This window comes from Thalassophryne amazonica, chromosome 1 (assembly GCF_902500255.1).
Source record: "Thalassophryne amazonica chromosome 1, fThaAma1.1, whole genome shotgun sequence".
Taxonomy (NCBI): domain Eukaryota; kingdom Metazoa; phylum Chordata; class Actinopteri; order Batrachoidiformes; family Batrachoididae; genus Thalassophryne; species Thalassophryne amazonica.
Window position 1 is genome coordinate 114,960,946 of NC_047103.1, and position 25,663 is coordinate 114,986,608.

Genomic DNA, 25,663 nt, shown 5'->3' on the forward strand with positions numbered 1-25,663 from the left:
GAAGCAATCTGTGTTAAAGTGATGAAACACCCCCTCCCCCAACCTATAACACTATTCGTTCATCAATACCACAGACACGCAAAGCCTGTCTTCACCTTTTCTCAAATGAAACCAAAGTAAGAACATTAGCAACTCATACCTGAACGGAAGTGTCTTCTGATGACCAATATCTGTTAACAAATTTTGTTACATATCTGTTACATCAGTGTACCCACAGAGGATGAATATTTCAGTCACTTACTACTCCAGTTAGAACTGATGAAGCTTTTCTAGATGAAGAGTGAAATGCCTTCAGGCAAGTAAACAAATCCAGTTCACGTTATACATGCGTTTGATTCTTGGGCAGAATTCTATGTCAACTCAGTATAAGCGGTAAACTCAGATTTTTTGTTCCAAAACCTAGGGCTACGATAGTAACCATGAGAACAATATTTAAGTCCAAGCTTACTAAAGCCACCTTGACACTTGCACAAATTTAATCCCCGCACTGCCGGACAATGCGAGCTGCTTTTTGTCTTGCTTGACATCATGCTTGCAAAAATATTCAGACCCTTGCAAGAATATCCAAGTTTGTTTCACTTTGAAGGTACTTTTTCTAGTTTTCAGCAAAAATTTCCAGGAGCTCAGGGGATCATGACCTGCTCTCCACCTGGTCTCTTTCTCTCTGTCTGTCTGCCACTTCAACAGGCTCATTCAGAACACACTATGTATGTGTGCGTGGCGCACGTGCACCTCGCGTGCGCACGTGCACCTCGCGTACACACGTGGGGCTGAAATGATCACTCAGCCGTGTGTCTGTGTGTGTGTATATTCATAACCGCTGTATGAGCTACTAAGCATGCGTAGGGTGCACATGCATGCGTGCCAATGGACAATTTTTGTTGGGAAAGTGTAGTGACACGGACCCACAACAGGGGGCGTAAATGAACGGACAATGAAAGAGTCGAATATGAACACTTTACTGTTGTGAATGAGCACAACCACAATACAGAGGAATACTGAATTTTGCAAACAGTCAATCCACAAAGGTGACGTGTGGGCAGGCTCGAGGATAGAAGACGTCTGTCCTGAGAAGAACCGGAACCACACGATTTCCTCCGCCACCGAACCTGGAGAATACTGGAGCCACCAAGTCCCGAGTCCCCAGGTGGCCACCATCTCCAAGTGTCGGATCTGGTACTGCTGGCGAGGAGCAGAAACAATAAGATGTGGGTGTGTGTACACCCAGTAACAACAATGGTGGAGATTCCACTTCCACCTCAAACACAGTACAATAACGTGCAGCGCCTGATAACCTATCCCAATTTGGCGTGAGGAGCGAAGTCCGTCGTCTTCCTCATGATCCCCAAATCCCAGCCTCCAGCTGCAGAGATTAAGCAGGAACGCCTGCAAAGAATCTAGACAATTGTGCGTTTGGCACCAGAAAACGGCTGAGAGTTTACCTTAACAGGTCGATGATATCTCGGCAACGAGGTGGAGATGACGTCCGGGTTTTATGGAGTAGTATGATGAAGTGTAGATGGGTGACAGCTGTCATGAGATAATGAGTGACAGCTGTCACCCCTGGCTGTGTCCGTGGCGGCAGCGCCCTCTCGTGCCTGAAGCCCGCACTTCAGGCAGGGCGCCCTCTGGTGGTGGGCCAGCAGTACCTCCTCTTCTGGCGGCCCACACAACAATTTTGGTGTGAAAGTTTATTTATTTAGTAAAGTTTAGCACAAACTTTCCCAGAACGTTAGGTTGAATGTTCTCTAAACATTTTTGCTTGGATTATATAAAAACTAGAAGCACTCGGAGAGTGCAAACCTCCGCCAAGGCCATGGGGTCACTGAGGCCATAACATCTACACACTGTGGAATCATTGAACCTAAAAAAGTCTAACAATGTTTGCTAGTAAAAAAAGTTTCATCTGCTGTGACTGGATAGCATGTATCCTTAGCGCTTGGCATCACAGTTTATTGCAACTTGCACCTTTCCCAGAAGCTACTGTCATATGAGCACTGATATTGATAGTGCTCATATGACAAATACACAAAATTCAATTTATTATTCAACTAAACTGCAAATATATGAATTTTTTAACATTTATGAAAACACTTCTCTAAATAAATAACAGTAAATTCTGAAATAGAACTATTTTTTAAGTGTTGCATGTGCTACACAAGGCCATAGGGTCACTGACCCTAAAGAGATTCCCTCCTTGGCACAGTGATCTATTCAACAATTCAGTGTTACAATCAAAACTATGATACATACACTTTTCTTTCCTTTATATTTGACATCCTTGACCATGAAAACATACCACTAGAACTTGGAATCACTTTTATGTCTTTATTAGTTCAAAAGTTATTGTATAAAAACGATTTTTCGGTAATGGTGGTTTTCTTCTGGATCTAGCTCCATAACATTTGAAGCTACATCAAATCTGATGACACCTTACTGAATCAGTACAGATTCAGCTACAATTTGGTGTTAGTTGTGCATCTCTAGCTTCATTTGTCACCTCACACTGATATATTTTCTATTTTCCCTATATTTTTGCATATTCTGGATCACCAGATCCGGAATCCGGAATCCGGATCCGATCATCACCAAATTTTGTTGTTTGATAGAACATTTGACTATGTTACACCCTCATTTTTTTCAAGCCTTTCTGCCTTGTTTTGTGGAGTTAGAAACTAGAATGTCAAAATTCTCTCTATCCCGCAATCCGGATCACCACTAAAATTTAATCACTTGTTCCTCTTGTCATTTCCAACCACTCCACAAAATTTAATCAAAATCCGTTCAAAACGTTTTGAGTTATCCTGCTGACAAACAGACAGACAGACAAACAAACAAACGAACGAAAACATAACCTCCTTGTCGGAGGTAATAACAAAGTAACTCCCTTTGGCCGCTGCCATGTTTTCATGTCTCCACAGCAGATCCAAGGTGGGTCTACAGGTTCTACAACAACCCAGTTTCACGGCAAGTCATAATTCAGCAGCACGAAATATACATTAATCTATTGGTTCGTGATATTGTGACGAAAAGTGCCTCATTTTCATCACAGCAGCACAAATTCATTCTAATTCATTCCATGATGGCTGCAAGAAATTAAAAGTGGGGGGGGGTCAGGGTGATTATTGTTAGGGTTGGCGGAAGGAGTAGGATTAGGTAATGGTTAAGGTTAGGGTTGGGGGTAGGAGTAGGGTTAGGTTATGATTAAGGTTAGGGTTGGGGGTAGGGGTAGGGTTAGGTTATGATTAAGGTTAGGGTTGGGGGTAGGGGTAGGGTTAGTAATAGTGAGTTAAAAACCCTGTCACAAAAATTTGACTCATTTCGTGATGGGAGCACAAATAAAAAAAGTGTGAGACTGGGATGTCTACAATGGATGCCCTTCATGACACAACACCACATTACATGGAGAAATGTGGCAGGGGTGAGGTTTGAACAGGGAACCTTCTGCACTGAAACCAAATATTACTGTACCAAATATTAAGTTCAGTTTTTCTATTGTATCAAATACTTATTTCATGCAATAAAATGCAAATTCATTATTTAAAAATCATACAATGTGATTATCTGATTTTTTTTTTTTTTTTCTGGCTCACAACTGAAGGGTACCTATGATAAAAATTACAGACCTCTCCATTCTTTGTAGGTGGGAAAACTTGCTAAATCAATAGTGCCCTCTCTTTGCGCTGGTAACAGTCTGGATGGTCTTTTTTGGGGTCTCTCTCTCTCTCTCTCTCTCTCTCTCTCTCTCTCTCTCTCTCTCTCTCTCTCTCTCTATATATATATACATACATCTTTGGGGCCCTTAAGTTGAAAGCGAACATTCGTGAACACACGTACACACATTAGACTAAAGCATCACACACACATTAAAGTGAAAGTTCTTTTTGTCTAAAATTTCTAGCAATAATGATTAAAGCTGAATATATATATATATATATATATATATATATATATATATATATATATATATATATGTTGGACAACAAAAAGAACAATGAACAGGACAGCAATTATGTTTTAAAAATGAATAGAAGTTTTCAGATATGTAATTATATTTACTGAGGTCTTTCCATTTGAGAGCATTCATATTCAGATCTTCTTCTTCGTCGTGTTTACAGCAGCTGGCATCAACCTCAACAGTGGCCACCTTTTGCTCCAGAGTGTGAATCACAGTACCTCATTTGGTATACATGTGCAGCTTGTCATACATGTAGACTGTGCCATCTTGTGGCCATAGACAATAATCCAGATTTGTTTTCATTCCTAAATTCCTTCAGTTGTAGGAGCTCCCAAACTAGCTTAAAAATGTAACTTGCAGTCCAAAAAAATGCAGCAAATGTGGGTATCTAGCAAGAAAAGCACAGGACACAACAAAATGTGATGAAGTGGAATTTGGAGAAAAAAAAAGTATGCAACACTTTGAAGAATCAACTTAAGAAATGATGAAATAAGAAGGAAGCAAATAATGAAACAAATGTGAAGTGTGATGAGAAAATTAGAAAAAAATAGTATTACGAGGTTAATTGATTCCTGATCTGTGTGCAGTTCTGACTTTGATTTGAATTCTTGTGTGATTAATTCATGGCTGCCATGCTTCAGACAAAAAGACTGCATGCACAGCTCAGTGATAATCAAATCACGAGTAATCGCTTCCTTGTCCTTACACGAATATCTTGAAGGTCGGCTTTATACTGCAGTATAATGTGTTTAAAAACTCTCTCCCATCATGCAGGCAGTAGCACCGACATGTCTCACTTTGGAAACTCCCCTCCTAGTGTCCTCATTCTGTCCTCTGACGAATGCAGATCTGCCATGGCTGGCTAGGTCTCAGGAGCAATTTGGGAACCTAAGAGGGGGCTGACATTCCACTCAATGGCTGATTGTGTGTGTGTTGGGTTTGGTAGTATTTTTTTGCACCACATTGTACTTTTTTTCCCTGGAGCATAGCATGTGTTGGCGCTATTTGCACTTATCTTTACTGTTTTACCAGCAGCTTCGTGACAGACTTGCACATGCATTTCGTCTGAATCGCACATGCACAGTCATATGGACGGGCCATGATGATGACACTTTAATAATGTGGGTGTCAGAGCTACAGCAGCTCTTCCCCATGATAAGCATGAAGTTAAGGAACAGAGAAGAAGAAAGCAGACTGTGACTGACACATGCTCAGAGTTTGACTACGTCACTGACATTTATGAAGTGACAAAGACCCACAGAGTCAGATGCCTTGGGATTCAGGCTGCCACAGCCAAACAATTTGATGAAACAAGTTTGCACCTCATTTTTCACAGTGTTTGACAAGTTCCATGCTTGAACAAAGTACAACGTAATCTTCTTTTTCAATGTTAAGTACAGTCTTGGTCACAATTATTGGCACCCCTGATTTTGAGCTAAGATAATGTAAGATCATCGCAGCACGGTGTGGCTATTTATTTATTTATTTATTCTTGCTATTCATTTTAACTTCTTAAGTCTGTTTTATTAGTTTTATTGTTGTTATATATTGTTATGTTATTGTTTTTTTAATGGACTGCTCAAATGAAATTGCCCCTTGTGGGATTAATAAAGTTGTTGATTGATTCATTGATTGATTTATCCCGAAGGAAGTAATTTTGCCAGAGTACCAACAAAGTTTTTTTTTTTTTTTTCAGTCTGAGCAGGAAGAAGAGTGTAAATTTAATATGGCCAGAAGCAAACAGACCACCCGTAAATCCACCAGAGGAAAAGCTCTGAGGAAGCAGTTCACTACCAAGGTTGCCCGGAAGAGTGCTCAGGCCACCAGCGGCGTGAAGAAGCTTCACTGTTACAGTCCTGGCACAGTGGCGCTGGGAGAGATCTGCAGCGAACAGAAATCCACCGAGCTACTGATACATAAGCTGCCTTTCCATCGCCTGCTGAGAGAAACTGCTCACGACTTCAAGCCCGACCTCTGCTTCCAGAGCTCCGCTGTGATGGCTCTACGGGAGGCCAGGGAGGCTTACATGGATGGCCTGTTCCAGGACACCAACCTGTGCACCATCCATGCCATGAAGGTCATCATCACGCCCAAAGACATCCAGCTGGCTCGTCCAGCTGGAAAAACCAGCTGAAGAGAGGGTTTAACCTCATCTGTGAACAGCTACACTGAACAATGTATGAACAAATATACATGTATATATTCAGAATTTCTTAAGAAATAAAGGCAACACAACAAATTTTCTATGTCTGGTCCTCTGTGACACATCACACAAGGTCTAACCTTACCAACCCCTAGAGGAAGCACCCAGGGGACAATGATAAGGAAAAGCTCCTTATGATGATTTGAAGAAGAAACCACAAGCAGACCAGACTCAAAGGGGTGACCCTCTGCTTGGGCCATGCTACCGACACAATAAGCAAAGCGCGCAATGCATCTGTGCATGCGTGGGCCAAATGGGGTCAAAAATTCCAGCTACCAAACACACACCACTACCACTGAATTTCATATACGGTAGCTTTAGCGGACTGTGAAAGTTTAGGCTTACAGGGATTGTTTCAAAGGCTGTAAGCCTTAAGCGATGCATACAATAATGACAGGTGTGCATTGTGCTGTTTTCAAATGCTCAAATGGAATTTATAGGCTTGAAAGGTGGCTGAAAACACAGGATTGCAAGGCTCCACTGAGTCCACCCAAAGATGGAAAGAAGAAGAAATATGGTTGTAAACCTCCGTTCATTCTACACAATTTCCCCACAGAAAAGAAATATTCAGACGGACATAAAAGATGGACTAAAATTGTCAGTTTCTTGCACACATTTATTTTGTCAATATCCAGAAACCGTGCCGATTTATAATGTGGTTGATGGCGCCATTTTCATGCATCAGCTTATGACTGCCATGAATGACATGGTGTGTAATATTGTAATATTGACATGTTCTATAAACGAACTGCATGCATGCACATATCATTGTATGTCTGTCAACTTATCAAAACAAACGTGACACCAAAGAGGTTATATGTGAGACCCCTGAAAGTCCTGGAGTCCGATCGCTGTCCAGCGCTTTGTGCTGCTGGAACAGCTGAGTGCTGTGTACTGCAACACAGCTGGTAAACACATAATTATGTACAGACACGATCACATGAGGACCGGCCAGCATCTGAGCATGCGGCACGGTGTGGAATTAATGAGCTGGCCGAGCAGGCTAATGTCACTTCCACCATGTAAATTGTACTTTATGTGACAGACAGAAAGAGTGGAGATTAAATAACATAAATAAGGGTAAAGGTGTGAATTCATTCATTTGTGATTGCTTGGCTCATATGCTTTGCTGTGGACATATGGTGCCTGTCAGCTGACCGCCAACTGTCAGCTGGACATGACCGTGCATGCAAGGTGGTAAATTACAAACACAGACATCAGACAGATGCAGAACAAACAAATAATACATACATACATAAAATGAAAATCACGAAATGAAGGAACAGCCTTTTTTTCTGTGAGCTGCCGAGGTCCGCAGACAGAGGTGGGTGTGTCCCCCTGCAACATGCTGCTGTTCAGATATCTGTGCTTGCAAGTCACAGCTGGGGAACACTTGTATTGTAGGATATGAAGTCGCATAACTACAGCATGAAGGGCAGACATCAGCATGCTGTCCTCACATGGAAATCAATAAAAACACACATTGCTTCAGCTGATTGCCATGTCAGTGCACCGCAAAGCTGCTGAATATTGTGCCATGCAGGAAATCACCCCATGGGATACCCCTGTGAAGACACATGTCATGGCAGGATTTCCCCACATTGTAATAATTAAAAAACATATCACATTTGTAGCGGATCACTGCGCGCTGGACACACCATGCCAGCTGATGTGTTCAAGACGCAAGAGCCCGGCTCTTCATGACATGGGAGCTGACTCTTCATGACACGGGAGCCAGTCGGCTCTTCATGAGATGAGCACAGCAGGTATTTCATGTAAAGCATAAAATGGAGAACAGTAATCCACATCATTTCATTACTTCCTGGCGTATGTCTAAGTGGAGACCACTCTTTATAACAGGAATTAAGTATTAGAAATTATGGTGTTTTTTTTTTTTTTTCTTCCGCTGCTGTGTGTGTGACTTTCCACATGCTTGCACTGTGTTTGTGTGTGCGAACACGAGCATACACAAAACTGTCGTCGCGGTACTGTCTGACCGTGTTTCTCTCCCGACAGCAGGTGGAATGTTTCGCGGTTCACCATTTCGTTTTTAGTTTGCAGATTTTCCTCCGGTTTCTGCATCTTTTGTGTTATGTGTGAAGGGGCCCTTAGAGCAGAGTTTCCCTTCTATTATTGTTTTTATTAGTGAATAAAAACTTTTTTTTTTAAATTAGGCTTAGGGTTATCAAAGATTTTTGGCACACCCTATGTGCACAGAGTCTCACTCCAGCCAAAGTCCCAAATTTGGCAACCCTGCCTTTTTTGCATAACTGTATATGTGATTACAGTCTGGTGTCCATGTGCTCAATTAGTTAATCCAGCTCAGCGAGTATGTGAAGGAACCTGATATGGAATTTTTGGTCTGGCACAGTGACATGTGTTGTGCTGTGAAATGCTGTAAAATAACACTGCAGTCAGTTAAAGGTAATGACAAATGGATCTTCATGACTGGCAGCAGCTCTGGTTGACATTCCTACAGCAAATATGCCAGCAGCTCAATCCCACAAAAACCTGTGGCATCTGGGAGAGTTTTTCGTTTTGGCGAATTTGCAAGGCATGTTTGTGTGTGTGTGTGTGTGTGTGAGAGAGAGAAAGAGTTTTGCATGCCTCCCAAAAATCATGGATTATGCTTGTCAAACTGCTGCAAATGGGAGAAAACCCATGTTTTCCATTGGTGTTGTTTTTATGTGAACAGCATGAGCTTAGTGCTCAGTGTGATACATTTAGCCAATGACACAGTGCAGCATGAAAGCCCACAAACCCAGGATGAGCCTTGATTGACTCATGTTCCATCTGCCAGAAACAATGCTCACTGATTGCCAGGGTACCATTAAATGTCCCCAGTGTGCAATTTAATTTCACTTCGGCTGTATGATTCTCATTCAGCTGAGAAATTAATCAGCTAATTAATCAAATTAATGCTTTTCCCCACCCTTTCCTTCGAAAGTGACATATCCACAGAGCTTTGGAAGGTGAGTAACGATAATCATGTAAATTCTTGGCGCATTTTGCGTGAACACTGTCATATGTTGTTATTTCTAACCCACTGGCTTTGAGAGTTGTCCACATCATTTCTAGATTTGATAATGGTGCAATATACTGTTGAGATGAGCTCCCCCGTCGAGTCGAGCTCCCCGTTATCAAATGACAATATTCTGCTTTAAAGACAGGGAGTACATGCAAGTCTTTACTTTTTTAAATTGAATAGAGACTTATTACTGTATTTTTATGTAAAGACAAAACTTATGCAGGTTTTCTTTGGTGGGGGACCTCAACTCGATGGGTGAGGTGTTGCGGCAAGATGAGTTCCACTGCACAACTGTGCATGCGCATTTCACCTGTTGAGTTGAGCTCCCCCACTGAAGAAAACCCAGGTCATACCAGGTTAGGACAGAACTGGCCTGTGGACTGGCCTATACTGGCCAAACAAAATTTCAACTCAAACTACGTATAGCTGAACACAAGACAGCAATCTATAATCAGAATTTAACTTCACATGATTGGCATTACAAACAGGCCAATCATGGCTCTATAGCATCTTTCTGTAGGTATGATTGGCTCAATTCTGGGGAATTAAGAAAATCACAGCCCCACCCAGAGAACATGACATTATTAAAAAAAAAAAAAAAACTTTGGTGTAGGGAAACATTTTGGATCTATACATTAGACACTTTGGAACCATTTGGCTTGAATGGGGAATTCAGTTTGATTTTGTCAACATTTTATGCTTGTTTTAATTAATTTGAGGATGGTTTGCTTCTATTTATGGATGTAATGAGTGCAGCACCTTGACTGACGGGTGGATCTTTAAGTGGCTAACGCCCCCTTTATGCAGGATCACACCTGCTCATGATTAGTATTTATGGCTGTGACATCCATGCTTTTCAGCGACTCTGAAGACGCAATCTTTACATCAAAACATCAGTCCCTTTTTTGTTTGGTGCCTTTAATAATTTTTTTGCACAGACATCTGTGTTGCACCAGCATATAAGATTATTTGTCTGTAAGATGTCATTGTTGGGAGCTGTTCCAATTGATCCACAAGATCAGCTCTTTTCCTGAATCAATGGTTCCATTTGATTTGATCTCTGAAATGTTCCATTTTTGCTGTAACTAGTTTCCCCAACTGGTTTTACCTTCTGTTGGCATGGGTCTTGTTAAAACCTTTCTCACAACTTACTGTACATGCTGCTACGGGCTGTCTATGGGTGAAAAAAATGCAAAACTGTGAATGAGACATGTGCATCACGTGCGTGTGTTCAGCACCGTAGAAGGTCACAGACTGCCCATGGAGACCTTCATTGCTGCACAGGCAAACTCTACAAGTCTTGCAAAAGGGCTTGTACTGCCATTCTACGCCTGACACAAGGAGTCCGGTTAGGGGCCTGGTTATAAGGGCTACGCAATGACACTAAGACACATGGTCACTGTACCCTCAGATACCCTACATCAGAAATACTACATAAGTACTCCACACCAGCTACAACCCCAATTTCAGTGAAGTTGGGATGTTGTGTAAAATGTAAATAAAAACAGAATACAATGATTTGCAAATCCTCTTCAACCTATATTCAACTGAATACACCACTAAGACAAAATATTTAATGATCAAATTAATAGACTTTTTTGTTTTTGTGCAAATATTTGCTCATTTTGAAATGGATGCCTGCAACACGTTTCAAAAAAGCTGGGACAGGGCAACAAAAGACTGGGAAGGTTGATGAATGCTCAAAGAACACCTAATTGGAAACAGGTGCGTGTCATGTTGGGTATAAAAGGAGCATCCCCAAAAGGCTCAGCCGTTCACAAGCAAAGATGGGGCGAGGATCACCACTTTGTGAACAACTGTGTGAAAAAAGGGTTCAGCAGTTTAAAAACAATGTTTCTCAATGTTCAATGGCAAGGAATTTAGGGATTCCATCATCTACAGTCTATAATATAATCAGAAGATTCAGAGAATCTGGAGAACTTTGTACACATAAGTGGCAAGGCCGAAAACCAACAATGAATGCATGTAACCTTCGATCCCTCAGGCGGCACTGCATTAAAAACCAACGTCATTGTGTAAAGGATCTTACCGCATGGGCTCAGCAATAAATGACAAGGATGCCCAAATTTATGCACCTGCCTAATTTTGTTTAAATAATTATTGCACACTTTCTGTAAATACTAGAAACTTCATATCACTTCTCAAATATCAGTGTGTTCCTCTGCTATATAATATATTTAACTGGCATTTCTGATCCAGACAAACAATGATTTATAAAGGAAAATCATGAAAATTATCAGGGGTGCCCAAATGCTTGTTCAGCTTGTGTTGCATGTGTTTACGGTTATTTCTGGACTCTAGAGTGCACCTGAATATTAGCCATACCCACCAATTTTAAAAAGAACATAGAAATTGTACATAAATAAGCCACACTTGTCTACAAGCCACAGGTCTCCACGTTGTAACATGAGATATTTATACAGAAAGATGTTAGACAGAAATATACGAGGGCTGTCAATAAAGTTACGGTCCTTTTTATTTTTTTCAAAAACTATATGGATTTCATTCATATGTTTTTACGTCAGACATGCTTGAACCCTCGTGCGCATGCGTGAGTTTTTCCACGCCTGTCGGTGACGTCATTCGCCTGTGAGCACTCCTTGTGGGAGGAGTCGTCCAGCCCCTCGTCGGAATTCCTTTGTCTGAGAAGTTGCTGAGAGACTGGCGCATTGTTTGATCAGAATTTTTTCTAAACCTGTGAGACACATCGAAGTGGACACGGTTCGAAAAATTAAGCTGGTTTTCAGTGAAAATTTTAACAGCTGATGAGAGATTTTGAGGTGATTCTGTCGCTTTAAGGACTTTTCACGGTGTGAGACGTCGCGCAGCGCTCTCAGGCGGCGTCATCAGCCTGTTCAAGCTGAAAACCTCCACATTTCAGGCTCTATTGATCCAGGACGTCGTGAGAGAACAGAGAAGTTTCAGAAGAAGTCGGTTTCAGCATTTTATCCGGATATTCCACTGTTAAAGGAGATTTTTTTAATGAAAGACGCGGTGCGGCGGCACAGGAAAAACACCTCCGTGTTGATAACCATTTGTAAAATCCAGGCGGCTTTTGATGGCTTTCAGTGGAGTGAGTATATGAGAAATTGTTTAACAGGCAGGACATGTTCCAACTTGTCCTTAAGGCTTTCAACAGAGGTGTTTTTCCTGTGGCGGAGCGTCGCGGCGGCTGCGTCCCGACGCGCGGACCCGTCCGCACGTCTTTCATTAAAAAAATCTCCTTTAACAGTGGAATATCCGGATAAAATGCTGAAACCGACTTCTTCTGAAACTTCTCTGTTCTCTCACGACGTCCTGGATCAATAGAGCCTGAAATGTGGATGTTTTCAGCTTGAACAGGCTGACGACGCCGCCTGAGAGCGCAGCGCGACGTCTCGCACCGTGAAAAGTCCTTAAAGCGACAGAATCACCTCAAAATCTCTCATCAGCCGTTAAAATTTTCACTGAAAACCAGCTTAATTTTTCGAACCGTGTCCACTTCGATGTGTCTCACAGGTTTAGAAAAAATTTTGATCAAACAACGCGCCAGTCTCTCAGCAACTTCTCAGACAAAGGAATTCCGACGAGGGGCTGGACGACTCCTCCCACAAGGAGTGCTCACAGGCGAATGACGTCACCGACAGGCGTGGAAAAACTCACGCACGCGCACGAGGGTTCAAGCATGTCTGACGTAAAAACATATGAATGAAATCCATATAGTTTTTGAAAAAAATAAAAAGGACCGTAACTTTATTGACAGCCCTCGTATATATTTTTAACTTTTAATTAAATATGTGCCATAAATGCTTTTTTTCTCTGAAGTAAATATTGACACGCATGTCATCCAGTGCACGTGCACAGTGTCCCTGCTCCACACGGAGAACTGAGTAATTTTAAAACTTTTACTTGAGATTTCATGTGCAGCCAGGATTGCATGGAGCTTGTGGTAAATGAGACATTATTGAGGCACTGTGACTTTTTCGACTTGTTGCGCCAAGACAGAGAACCGGTGTGGAAAGGTGGGGAGAGAAGACTCCACTCTACTAACTGATCTGATGGTGCAAAGTGCCGCAAAGTGACTTTTCTTCACTAAAACACACAGGTAAGACCTTATATTTACACTGTGTGTGCATGAGTTCACACCACATGAGGAGCGCAGCTTTCAGGAAATCAATTGACAGCATCAGTTGACATATTTGTTGTTCATGTGAGAAGATTTTATTTAACTTATTACCAGGTAGCACTTTGCAATTATTTCATTTTCCTGTTTATATAATGTTACAATAAATTGTTGGTTTAAACAATAAGCAAATTTCGGTTTTGCATTTTGTTCCCATACTGTACTGAAAATGAACTGAACCGTGACCTCAATACTGTGGTACGTATCGAACCGTGATTTTTGTGTATTGTTACACCCCCTAAAATAAATACATGAATCGAGAGGCAGAAACCACCACATCATTTCTAAATGGATGGCTGTGTGGAGCCGGGACTGTCGTGTGCAATTTCTCTGGTTATCACAAGAGCTGGACATCAGCCATTTTCTGGCAGATTTCACTTTTAACAAGAGATTTTGTCATGGAAAGCTGCGCGGAGGCTTCGCGCGTCACGACTGATTCGCTGATGAAGCGAGACAAAGGAACACCTCCGTTTCGGAGTGCCAGAGGACAAGTTGTGACATGCCCAGCTCTCCACAATTTCTCTTATACTCACTCGACTGGTAAGCACTGAAAGCCGAGATAGGCACTCACAGCTCTTTCAACCAGATGTGTGGTGCCGTGACATGTCAATCATCTGTGTACAATCAGATTTCAGGGGAGTCCAGTGAAACCCCTGCCTCTGCTCCAGCTCCACCCATGCCAGGAAGTGTTTCAACATTTGATATTTCCTGTTTCACTGTGATTGAAAATTTGGCTCTTCCTGTTTGAGTGTGAGCTTGCCAATGAGTAGGGATGGGTATTGATAAGATTTTATCGATAGCGATCCCATTATTGATTCCGCTTATCGATCCGATTCCTCATCGATTCCCTTATTGATACCTCTGCTGAATTTTCTATGTACTAAAAGTAGGCTTTACAGGTTTTCTATGTCAACAACATTTTAAATTGGTCACTGGATCCTTGATCTCTGGACATAAATAAAAATAAATAAAATCTGTAGTTTTGTCAAAAACATTTCCTTTCAGACATTTTGGCATGAATGTCTCTCCATACCTCTGAGCTGAGCTCTGCTGGCTGCTGCATGTAAGCGCAGAACGTCTCATTTTGGGAGGAAAAAAATGTTTTGATCGATTGCAGTTTGTTTGTATTACATTTGGAAAGAGGTGTCATTTGATTTAAATGATGTTTCGCTTTGAAGTTTTTAATTCCAACTGGATTCTATCGTTCTAACTTGACTCGGCAGAGCCGTGCAGCATTTGGAGCTGTGTAAAAATAACGGAGGACGGTTCTTGTTTCTTTCTCACAACAAGACACAACTGACAAATTCAGGGATGAAAGTGGTGGAAAAAAAAAAAAGCTGAAACCCAAAATTATCCCCCAACACCACCCGCATGAAAATTTTTAAATTCTAGAATCTCTGAAATGCAATATAGGCCTGTTCCAGACAATAAACTGCAGTGAGTGCAGCATCCATTTTGCTGAGAAAAAACCCCCCAACTTTTGTCATTCAAATTCATTCCAGTAGTGTTCTGCTCTTACTAGGATGCAGCAGTTTTCTAGCTTGGCAGTTAATTCTGGAGGAAATTACTGAAGAAATTAACACACTGAAAATATGGTTTGACCAAAACAAATTGTCCATCCATCCATCCATTTTCTTCTGCTTTATCTGGAGTCGGGTCGCGGGGGGCAGCAGCTCAAGCAAAGCCGCCCAGACCTCCCGATCCACACACACCTCCCCCAGCTCCTCCGGGGGAACCCCAAGGTGTTCCCAAGCCAGCTGAGAGATGTAGTCCCTCCAGCGTGTCCTGGGTCTTCCCCGGGGCCTCCTCCCAATGGGACGTGCCCGGAACACCTCTCCAGCGAGGCGTCCAGGGGGCATCCGGAAAAGATGCCCGAGCCACCTCAACTGACTCCTTTCAACATGGAGGAGCAGCGGCTCGACTCCGAGCTCCTCCCGAGCGACCGAGCTCCTCACCCTATCTCTAAGGGAGCGCCCAGCCACTCTGCGGAGGAAACTCCTGGAGAGGGGCTGGATGCTTCAAAACAAATTGTCATTAAACTTAAATAAAACAGGGATGAAGTGGAGGTGTAAGAGTCACTAGGTGTTCATAGGAAATAGTTATTTATTTCTATATTGATTTATTCATGTTCATTGTTAGTTTTATCTTTTTTGTTGTTTTTGTTTTAACAGGTTGTTTTTGTGCCTTTCTCTAAAATTGTAATGCAGCATTATTAGTTGTTACTGCTATTATTGTTGTTGTTTTTGCTATTATTATTATTAATATATAAATAAAAATAAATTACAAAAATACAATTTGTAATACATCTGACTGTTTTACTACAACACCCTCTGAGCCATTAATTATTATACAGGAAACAAATGCACACAAACGTGCTGAGATTAATGCTAACTTTAACATTGAAAACGCCATAGACATGCTAATGTGTTAGCATCAGTCCCATTTCTAAGTTATAAAATACATCTATCAACTGTTTCAAAAGACCATAACAGGTCGGTTTAACATAAAAAGGTACTTATTACTCACAGACATATGCTCTTTAGGGTTTTAGCGGGAAAAATTAAGATAAAGCGAAATAAAACAAAGAACCAACGAAGCAGCAGATCGAAGCACTGCTTCATTGGTTCAAGGTTCAAAGCTAAGCCGTGCTGCAGAAACGGTTGATTACAGACCCGCTAGAGAAATGATCATTTTCCTGACAAACACCCCCAAAAACAACGGCCACTCTGAAAGACTGATAAGGGAATCATTAAACAAAAAGGCTATTGATGTTGATGGCTCGAATCATTTCTTAACGATCTCCGTAAAGAACCGGTTCCCAATACCCATCCCTACCAATGAGTTCCCGCAAGATTCCATGGAATCTTGTCTGTCAATCGAGTAAGTGTCAATCCAGGAAGTGTTTGACATTTGACATTTCCTGTTTCACAGTGGATTAAAAATTTGGCACTTCCTGTTTGGGCCACAGTGTACCATGAGCGAGCTTCGTACCACTGCACACCGCTTCGCTCGTATTATTATATTTTTTTTGTTTGTTTGTTTTCATTTAAATTTTTGGAGTTGTTCTTGTTTGGTATATGTGCCACTTTTTACTTCTTTTAATTCACTGTGTTTAATGTGGTTTGCGTTTTCTTGTATTTTCATTTGGGAAGCACTTATTTATATATTAGAACTGAAAGTAGACTATCAATAATTGTGTCCTGTACCAGACTGGAGACCCCTAAGCATTGACAAGGCAGTGTGACAGTTAAGAAAAAAAAAAAAAAGTTTTATTTACCAAAACACAACAGCTGAGGCAATCAGTTCTGAGGATCCAAACAAAAAGTTGCTGGAATGAAAGCTGGAATATCTCAGTTCCAAATGATCAACAGAGACCAGCAGGTGGAAGTCCTGTTAATGCAGTCTTTTTCAAATGACCATAATAAGGCTCAGAACTCAAATCTGTTAGTCATAAATCTAACTCATCAAAAAGGCAATAAGTCACAATGTCCAGAAATAACAAAGGAGAATCTGGATCAAAAAACATGGTAGGAGATCGAGGAAGAGTTCAGGCTGATATGAAGAATACTTATTGGGACATGTTAGATGATGGTGATTTCACTATATTCTGGCGAGGAATACTGAGAATGAGATGTCCTATAAAGGGGAAGATGTTCTGTCGGAAAGTCTCAGACAGAACGCTACTGGAAATACAGAATCAAGAGATTGCTAGGCAATAAGGAACCATTAACGCGCCAGGATCAGCATGCCAGAAAGAGCTGAATAGGGGGAAACCATTAAGTTGTTCTGTCAAAGGTAATACTGAGCAGCCTGCTCACTGCTTACATGTAAAACAAAGAATCAGAAAGAGCCCAAAGCCACACATGCACATAAAGGCCCATAAGAAAGTAATAAAATAAAATACCACAACATTGCAGTTTATGGTTCCACCACCCATTCACGTTTTGACCTTGTCTAGATAATGGATGATCTACAATGTATTCTGTAATACTTGTACAGAGACTCAAATTTCACACAAATATTGTGCAACAGTGACTGAAGAACATTATTCTTATACTGATGCAAATGCAATGATTAACAGCACTAGAAACTTCACACTCCAGGCCATAACTGGCACATGACTGATTAATGTGACACATTACAATTCTTGCTGATTTGTAAAGGTTAGATGTGACATAAAAAGAACTGTGGTTGTAGAATTCAGGACCTGGCTGAATGTGACTGAAGGAGTGCTGAGATCCATTATGATTCACATGGGGTAATTAAGGAGAGAACCAGCTGCGGTGCTGGCGTGCTTGAATCTTCAGAACATCAAAGCTCTGTTGGCCCACTTGGTGGTCGGCCATCTCACTCATCTCTTTCTCTGCCCTCAAAGTTGTTGAGCGACATCACTCTTTCATCTGCTGTGCATCTTGGGAACGCTCTACCCCACAGATATCATGCAAATGAGCATGCTTCTTGTTGATGGAGCTGTGCCTGGTTAGGCTTGAAGCATTCTGGAGGTCTGCAGTGTGGCAGCTGATGTTGGAATACTCCATCGTTATGTAAGGGTAGGACTGGATTTCTGCATGTATGATCTGAGGCTGTCCTGCGTCTTCAGCTGCCTCACAGGAAATAAATAAATTTACCTCTTCAGCAGCAATTCAGTTCTGGCAAGAATATATAGCTGTTTGTGTGGGCTTCCAGACAGACGGAGATAGAAAGTGATCTGTTTGTTTGGCTCCTGGGGTATCTGTCTGTGAGCTCTGGGTCAATAAACATATTACTTCTGGTTTCATTCATGCAACTTTCTCAACAAGCTGACCTGTTGGCCACAAAGCTCCATTGAGGCATAAGAAATTTGATTTTTTTTTATTCTGATAAATAGCAGATATGTTGTAAATACCTGCACCATTTGGTATTGTACCCGACCACCCTTAGCTGACCAAAATAATAAAAATGTTTTATTATCATATTTACTCACAAAAACAAAGCACATTATAATTGTGGCAGGGATCACAATTACTGCGACTCATTTCATAGCATTTTCAACAGGTATTTTCTTAGCATTCTAATTGGTATCTTTTAGCATATTAAACTTTGTCAGCTGAATCTTTGCATTTTGTGTGATGTATATGGTGCTCTATGTAGCACATTTAAACCACCATAAAGCTTCTCCCATATAGAAAAGAGCAAGTGCATGGCATGTTAGTGCAGCCATTGGTTTGCTGTACTCACTACACAGATGCATTCACTCACTGCCAGTATCTATGACTGCCAATATACAGCATGCACTTGTGTGAATGCTGTATCTATGCATGTTCAGTGGTGATTAATTATAGCACATTTCCTGCTGCTTCGTTGTCAGTATATATTTTTCAACTTTGTCTCTGGTTTCCTCCATTTCTGTGCCTGTCACAGAAATGATGTATTATGGAGTGTGTGTAGGGTTAGTGGCATGTAAAGGAGCAACTACATAGCCAGTGGGCACACCCTGGCAAATGCCAGCAACTGTGTGTTGTTAGTCTGTGAGCTGGACCCCCAAATTTCAGAGATCGGTAACAAATGAGAGGCAAGGTGGCATGCCATTTTTATGGTAGGTCATTGCTTGCTGGCTCATCATGAGGTTATTTTTGAGCAACATCCGCTAGGGGGCACTAGTAGGATTGAAAAATAATTTCTTTATTTGCAGTGTTTTACGTCTGTTTATATCCTACACCATATCCGATGCTTGACTGAGGTCATTTCCTATTGTAAAGTTGATAAATCCTTAAACTCAGAGTGGAAATTAACTGCAAATGTATTGAAATTGACATGTTCAAATGTGATTTACTCTCATTTCACTGCACACAGCTACTATCTGTTTTGTTAAGTTTGTTTCACACCAAACTATGTACATCTTTTTTTTTTCCCTGTCTGCATATATACTGCCACACTGGCAGAACCATTTATGAACATTAATACGCATATATGCAATTTATTCTTGCAAGACAGAAGGTATGTAGTGCATGAGTGAATGTGATGTGTGTGTGACCCCCATCCACCCTTCCCGATCAGCCTACAACGTCCTATTCAAAGCCAACCGACAGCTTCTATCAGGAAGGGCCAACCACCAAAACAACACAAAGACAGACAAGAACGAGAGACAAGTGGTGAAGACAATAACTGTGATGTGAGACACCAAGGAGACGGAGCCCCAACCATACGACATACCATGACAAACAACCACACATGAACAAACAGTGACAGCAACAGTCTGTTGTCTAATTAGTGAGCATCCATACCCTAATCTAGAACACCATAGTGTTAATCCCCTTAAGAGCACCCAAAAACCGAATTGTGGTGACGGGAACAAACACGCAACCATCCACACACAGAGACCCAGATCACAGCTAAATATCTGATCACTACTATGGTTGGTGTGTTGGGCCAAGACAAGAGTACAGAACCTTACCATATGACATGGACCACTCCGGCACGTCAGAAGTCACGCGGCTGGCCACGAACAACGACGGAACGCAGGGCCCTGGGGGAGCCAGGAGAAAAGGGGCAGTGGAAGGGCACGGGGGCCAGGAAAGGCAGGAACCGGAACGCACCCCCGACAACACCCCCCTCCCCCCCCACAGGGTCACAGAGAACCGCCCCAAACCCGAGGGAAGCACACAGGGTGCCGGCATGGGCCCACCAATAGGGGGAGCCCCAGAACCACACCACCCGGGCCACGGCCCCCAAGGGCGGGAGCGAGCAGTGGCAAGGACGGGGAGTAAAGGAGCCACCACAACCAAATTCAAAGCACAAGGTAGGGACCACTGAGCCACACGAGGGCGGGGCCCAGCCCCCAGACAAGCGGCGAGGCCTGACCCCAGGGCCAGGAAGAGCACAATGTATGTACATCTTTTTTTAATGTTCTTGCTAGTCTGTAAGTAGAAATACTGTAGGAAACTGGAATCTGGGGAGGGTAAGCTGATATTGAAGCTGGAGTTGTTCCCATGGTGTAAAAATGTGTAAGATGTTTTTACTTTGAATGGCAAAATGAGGTAGTCTGAGCCGATACTGTATCTGTCTTTGTAGTCCTTTGGCTGTTTATCATCTTTCAGCTCTATTCTTGTAAGACTCTCATACATATTATAATGCAATTGTTGTGCGCACGCACACTTACAGTTGGCCCATAGCTTCCTTTCAGGCTATGAAGTCAATTTGTCAAATCAAATCAAATGTATTAATTTATATAGCGCCAAATCACAACAGATCGCCTCAAGGTGCTTCACAAACATCATTTAAAAGGCAGAATAAAATGAACTAAAGATTAAAAACACAATAAAAAAATTTAAAACATAAATAAGTAAAAGGAATAAAACAAATAAAAGCAATAAAAGAAGACACACAATCGTATAAAATACTAATGATAAAACAGGGAAAAAAGTGTGTCTTCAATATAGCCTTAAAAGTATCTACAGAGTCTGACTGTTTAGATTATTCCACAGAGCTGGGGCGCGGTGAGAATCAGAATCAGAATCAGAATGCCTTTTATTGCCATTATACATTGGTACAATGAGATTAGGGCCATCCAATTGCAGTGCAATAAAATAGAATAAAAATAAAATAGTGCCAAAAAAAAAGAAAAAATAGTGCAAGAATATATATCAAAAACAAGATATAGAGAAAAAAAATTCAACAATGTAAGGAATATATATATATACAATTGACACTAATGCAAGGTGTGGCTTAGGATATAAATATATTGCACAGAAATGTATATTGTCCATGGGTGATTGGGTTATTGCACATGGTTAAGATTGCACGAGGAGGATCAGTGCATGCTACAGTTCAATGTGGTTATGGCTTTGGGGAAGAAACTGTTTTTCAGTCTGTTTGTTTTTGTCCTTGTGAGCCTGTAGCGCCTCCCTGAGGGCAACAGGTCAAACAGGGCAGAGCCAGGTGAAAGCAGTCTTTGGAGATCGCTTTGGCTCTACTGAGGCAGCGGGAGGTGTAGATGTCCAACAGGGAGGGGAGAGGGCGGCCGATGATCTTCTGTGCTGCCTTTACAACCCTCTGCATTATCTCCCTGTCAGCAACGGTGGAGCTGCCAAACCATACTGTGATGCAGTATGTCAGCAGGCTCTCAATGGATGAGCAGTAGAAGGCCAGCAGCTGGTCGGTTTTGAGGTTGTACTTCCTGAGGACTCTCAGGAAGTGTAGCCGCTGCCGAGACTTCTTGAGGATAGAGGAGATGTTGACAGACCAGGAGATGCAGTCTGAGATGAGAACGCCGAGATACCTGAAGGTATGGACCCTTTCCACACGCTCACCGTTGTTGAGAAGGGGGGCAGGGTCGGTGCAGTGTTTCCTGAAGGCAATGATGATCTCTCTGGTCTTCCTAGTGTTCAGAGCGAGGTTGTTCTCTGAGCACCAGGCTGCCAGCTGTCGGATCTCCTCTCTGTAGGCAGCCCCATCACCTCCGGAGATGAGACCAACCACTGTGGTATCGTCTGCAAACGTGACGATAAGTTGTTCTTGTGGGCCGGTCTGCAGTCGTAGGTGTAGAGGCAGTAGAGGAGGGGGCTCAGCATGCAGCCCTGTGGAGAGCCGATGCTCAGCGTGCGGGTGGAGGAGAGGTGGGGGCCGAGTCTCACAGTCTGGGGACGGTTGGAAAGAAAGTCTTTAATCCAGGCGCATGTGAGAGGGTGCAAGCTGAGAGTGTCCAGTTTTGTGGTGAGTCTGTCCGGGATTATTGTGTTAAAGGCAGAACTATAATCCACAAAGAGCATTCAGATGTAGCTCTGCAGCTGCTCCAGGTGGTTTAGAGCAGAGTGGAGAGCTACGGCGATGGCGTCCTCTGTGGATCTGTTTGCCCTGTATGCAAACTGGTGAGGGTCGAGGTCTGGGGGCAGGTGGTCCTTGATGTGCTGAAGAACCAGTCTCTCAAAGCACTTCATGATTACCGGAGTGAGGGCCACCGGGCTTTAAAAACACACTACTGGCAGCTCCTCTGCCAGTGATGCACTCAGGTACGCTGTTGGAGCATCACAGCCCCGGAGGTTTGTGATGTCATGTATTCCCTGCACCCCCTCCGTGCGTTGTTGTCAGACAGATGGGACTCTATCTGCATCCTGTGGTCCGCCTTTGCTCTTTTTACTCCTCTCTTCAGGTCAGCTCTGGCAGCGCAATACAGAGCTCTGTCACCTGACCTGAAGGCAGCATTGAGTGCCCTGAGGAGTGAGCGGACCTGGCTGGTCATCCAGGGTTTCTGATTTGGGAAAGCCTGGATGGTTTTTGTCACAAGGAAAGGCTCTGTAAACCACTGACTTTTTATTCACCCTACGAACACAAAATAGGCCTGCACCCTGTGAACACAGGGCCTGAGCCGATATATAGGGCTCAACCAGGCCGGCCAGGTAGGGGGTGCCAGTCCATGAACAATTTTATAGGCCAATAATAATAATGCTTTAAAATATGATCTCAAAGAGACCAGAAGCCAGTGAAGGGACGCCAGAACCGGCATAATGTAGTCAAACCTTCTGCTTCGTCTCAGACGTCTGGCAGCAGCATTTTGAACCATTTGAAGACCGCTGATGCTGGACTGCAGTAAACCAGAAAACAGAGCATTACAATAGTCCAATCTGGAAGAAATAAAAGCATGAGTCTCAGCATCAGCCATAGGCATGATGGGATGAATCTTCACTATATTTCTTAGATGGAAGAAAGCAGATGTCTTACTAGACCAAGAACCATCATTTCAGTCTTATCAGAGTTCAAAAGTAGAAAGTTACTAGACATCCAAAATCTCACTGCTGCAAGGCATTTTTCTAAAGAGTTTCCAGCAGTGATTGGCATGTATAATTGAGTGTCATCAGCACTGCAATGAAAAGCAATCCCAAAATGCCGCAGAATGTCCCCAAGGGGTGCTATATACAGGGGAAAAAACAGGGGCCCCAGAACAGATCCCTGCGGAACCCCAAACTTCATGCCCCTAAATCAGAGGTAGTGTCACTGCACAAAACACAGTGGGAACAACCAGACAGATAAGACGTCAACCACGCATGGGCAGTTCCAGTAATTCCGAAATGATTTTCCAACCTATCAAGTAGAATATGTTGATCAACGGTGTCAAAAGCAGCACTAAGATCTAACAACACCAAGAATGTAGTGGTATCCGAGTCTATTGCTCGCAGAAGAAGGCATGTAACTAACTTTTACAGTATTATAAAGTTTAGCCACCTTTAAAAAGTGTACTTTGCTGTTGTAACCAGAAGAAAAAAACAGAGCAAAAGGAAACAAACGTGATTATTTAACCTCACACATGAAATTGATATATCTGGTATTTTGTGCTCTGATCACAGATTGTAGAAAATTTATCCAATGTGCTTTTTTTCATATATAATCATGTGTGTGATAGTTCTAAGGACATTGTTTATTAGAGTTTTGCAATACAGGACTTGCTTGGTTTGTAAGCGGGAATTTTAAGAATAACAGACACTGATTTATTATAAAACTAGACAAAGGAGCGAAGAAGAAAACTACAGTACCCAGAATTCTTGGGGGTGGGGCTTTTAACCCTTTAAAAGCCTGCGCCCCCGGGGAATCGCTCTGGCTTCTCTCTTGCTTCTCCTTTCTAAAAAAAATTAAAAAAAAATTCTTCTGATCTATTTCTGCACCAGAATTTGACCATGCACCCGTGACCTTGGCCTTTGACACAATTCCAGATCTAAATTATTGAAAATTTAGACTGTTCCAATAAGATTCCTGGGAGGAATAGTGACTTGAAATAAAACTTGATGAATGGAAGGATGAACGATGATGGAGAATCAGATACAGCATATGTTCAAGCAAATAAAAATATTCAGTCTTTTGCCCATAAGAGGAAATCTTTATCCTCTGGAAATATGTCAACAATAAAAAAGCACAACTACTGGGTATAGAAAAAAAATTAAGCACAATACTGGAATCAGTGCAACGATGCAGTGATTCAGGGCCCCTTCACGCATAACATGAAAATGGGCGAAAGAAGTAGAAACCAGCTGAAAATCCACAAACAAAAAATCAAAATGGGTAACCATGAAACATTCCACCTGCTGTCGGGAGGGGCACATGGTTGGACAGGTGTGCACAATACCACGGCGACAGATTCATCCAAGCTCGTGTTCACACTCATAAACACAGTGTGAGCATGTGGAAAGTCACACACAGCAGCGGAGTAAAAACATAAAAAACATGCCAATTTATAATACTGAATTCCTGCTATAAAGAGTGGACTTAGCCTCTGCCTGCACTGTAAACCCAGATTTTGTTTTAATTTCAACTTTTGAATGATCATTAATTATTTTTTTGTGTTTTGTAAAAAAACATCCTCATAACTAAACTAAATTAGTTGACTGCACTATTCAACTGAAAATTCCATCATCCATCTATTTTCTTCCGCTTTATCCGGAGTTGGGTCGCGGGGGCAGCTGCTCAAGCAAAGGCGCCCAGACCTCCCGATACACACACACCTCCCCCAGCTCCTCCGGGGGAACCCCAAGGCGTTCCCAAGCCAGCCGAGAGATTTAGTCCCTCCAGCGTGTCCTGGGTCTTTCCCAGGGCCTCCTCCCAATGGAACGTGCCCGGAACACCTCTCCAGCGAGGCGTCCAGGGGGCATCAACTGAAAATTTCAGTGCAATAATCATGTTAAGCAGAGTTAACTTTTTGTCTTAAAGGAGACCTGCATTGAAATAAATGTGGTCAGATTTCAGAAAAGAAATAGCTGATTGATTTGGTTTAGTGTTCTGTTGCCACCATAAGTGAAACGTGTATTGTGTTTGATTCTGTGTTGTTGGGGTTGAAAATAAAACAGCACCTTCTTGCGGCAGAGTGCAGAAAAGCTCACAGCGTCTCGTTCTTCCACACCGCTTGCTACAGGATTCTTTAATTCCTTCCCTTCCATAGAGTTTTGTTGAAACAACGCATTATAATCTCAAAATCAAGATGGCATAATTAATTAAATTACAAGAAAATAATTACTTATATTAACAAATTGTTGTAAGTAGTGATTAATACTGTTTATTATGTTATTTGTTATATATGTTTATATATGTTTAATTTAAAATAGTCATTTTATACACCAGTGAGAAATCATTTATGTGAACTAATAATTTTGAGTAACAACTACTACTGTGTTGTGTTAATACAACTTATCCTGATTAGTTTTAGCTTGTGGAAAAACTAAAGCAGGGTTAAGAATGGAGACAAACACCAGGAAGTACTGAAATGATGTGGTTTACTGTTCTCCCTTTTATGTTTTTTACATTAATTACCCAATGTGCTCGTCAGCTGGG

General features: G+C 42.1%; 2 protein-coding genes across 3 annotated transcripts in view; one reads left to right on the forward strand and one right to left on the reverse strand.

The window, feature by feature from the left end:
- The window catches only part of nlgn4xa (neuroligin 4 X-linked a), a 641,760-nt gene that overhangs the window by 228,434 nt on the left and 387,663 nt on the right, over positions 1 to 25,663 (reverse strand). The gene's annotated exons all lie outside the window — the stretch shown is intronic.
- LOC117513342 (histone H3-like) lies at positions 5,685 to 6,092 on the forward strand. The gene has a single exon (XM_034173568.1). The coding sequence runs from the start codon at positions 5,685 to 5,687 to the stop codon at positions 6,090 to 6,092; it is 408 nt and encodes a 135-aa protein (XP_034029459.1).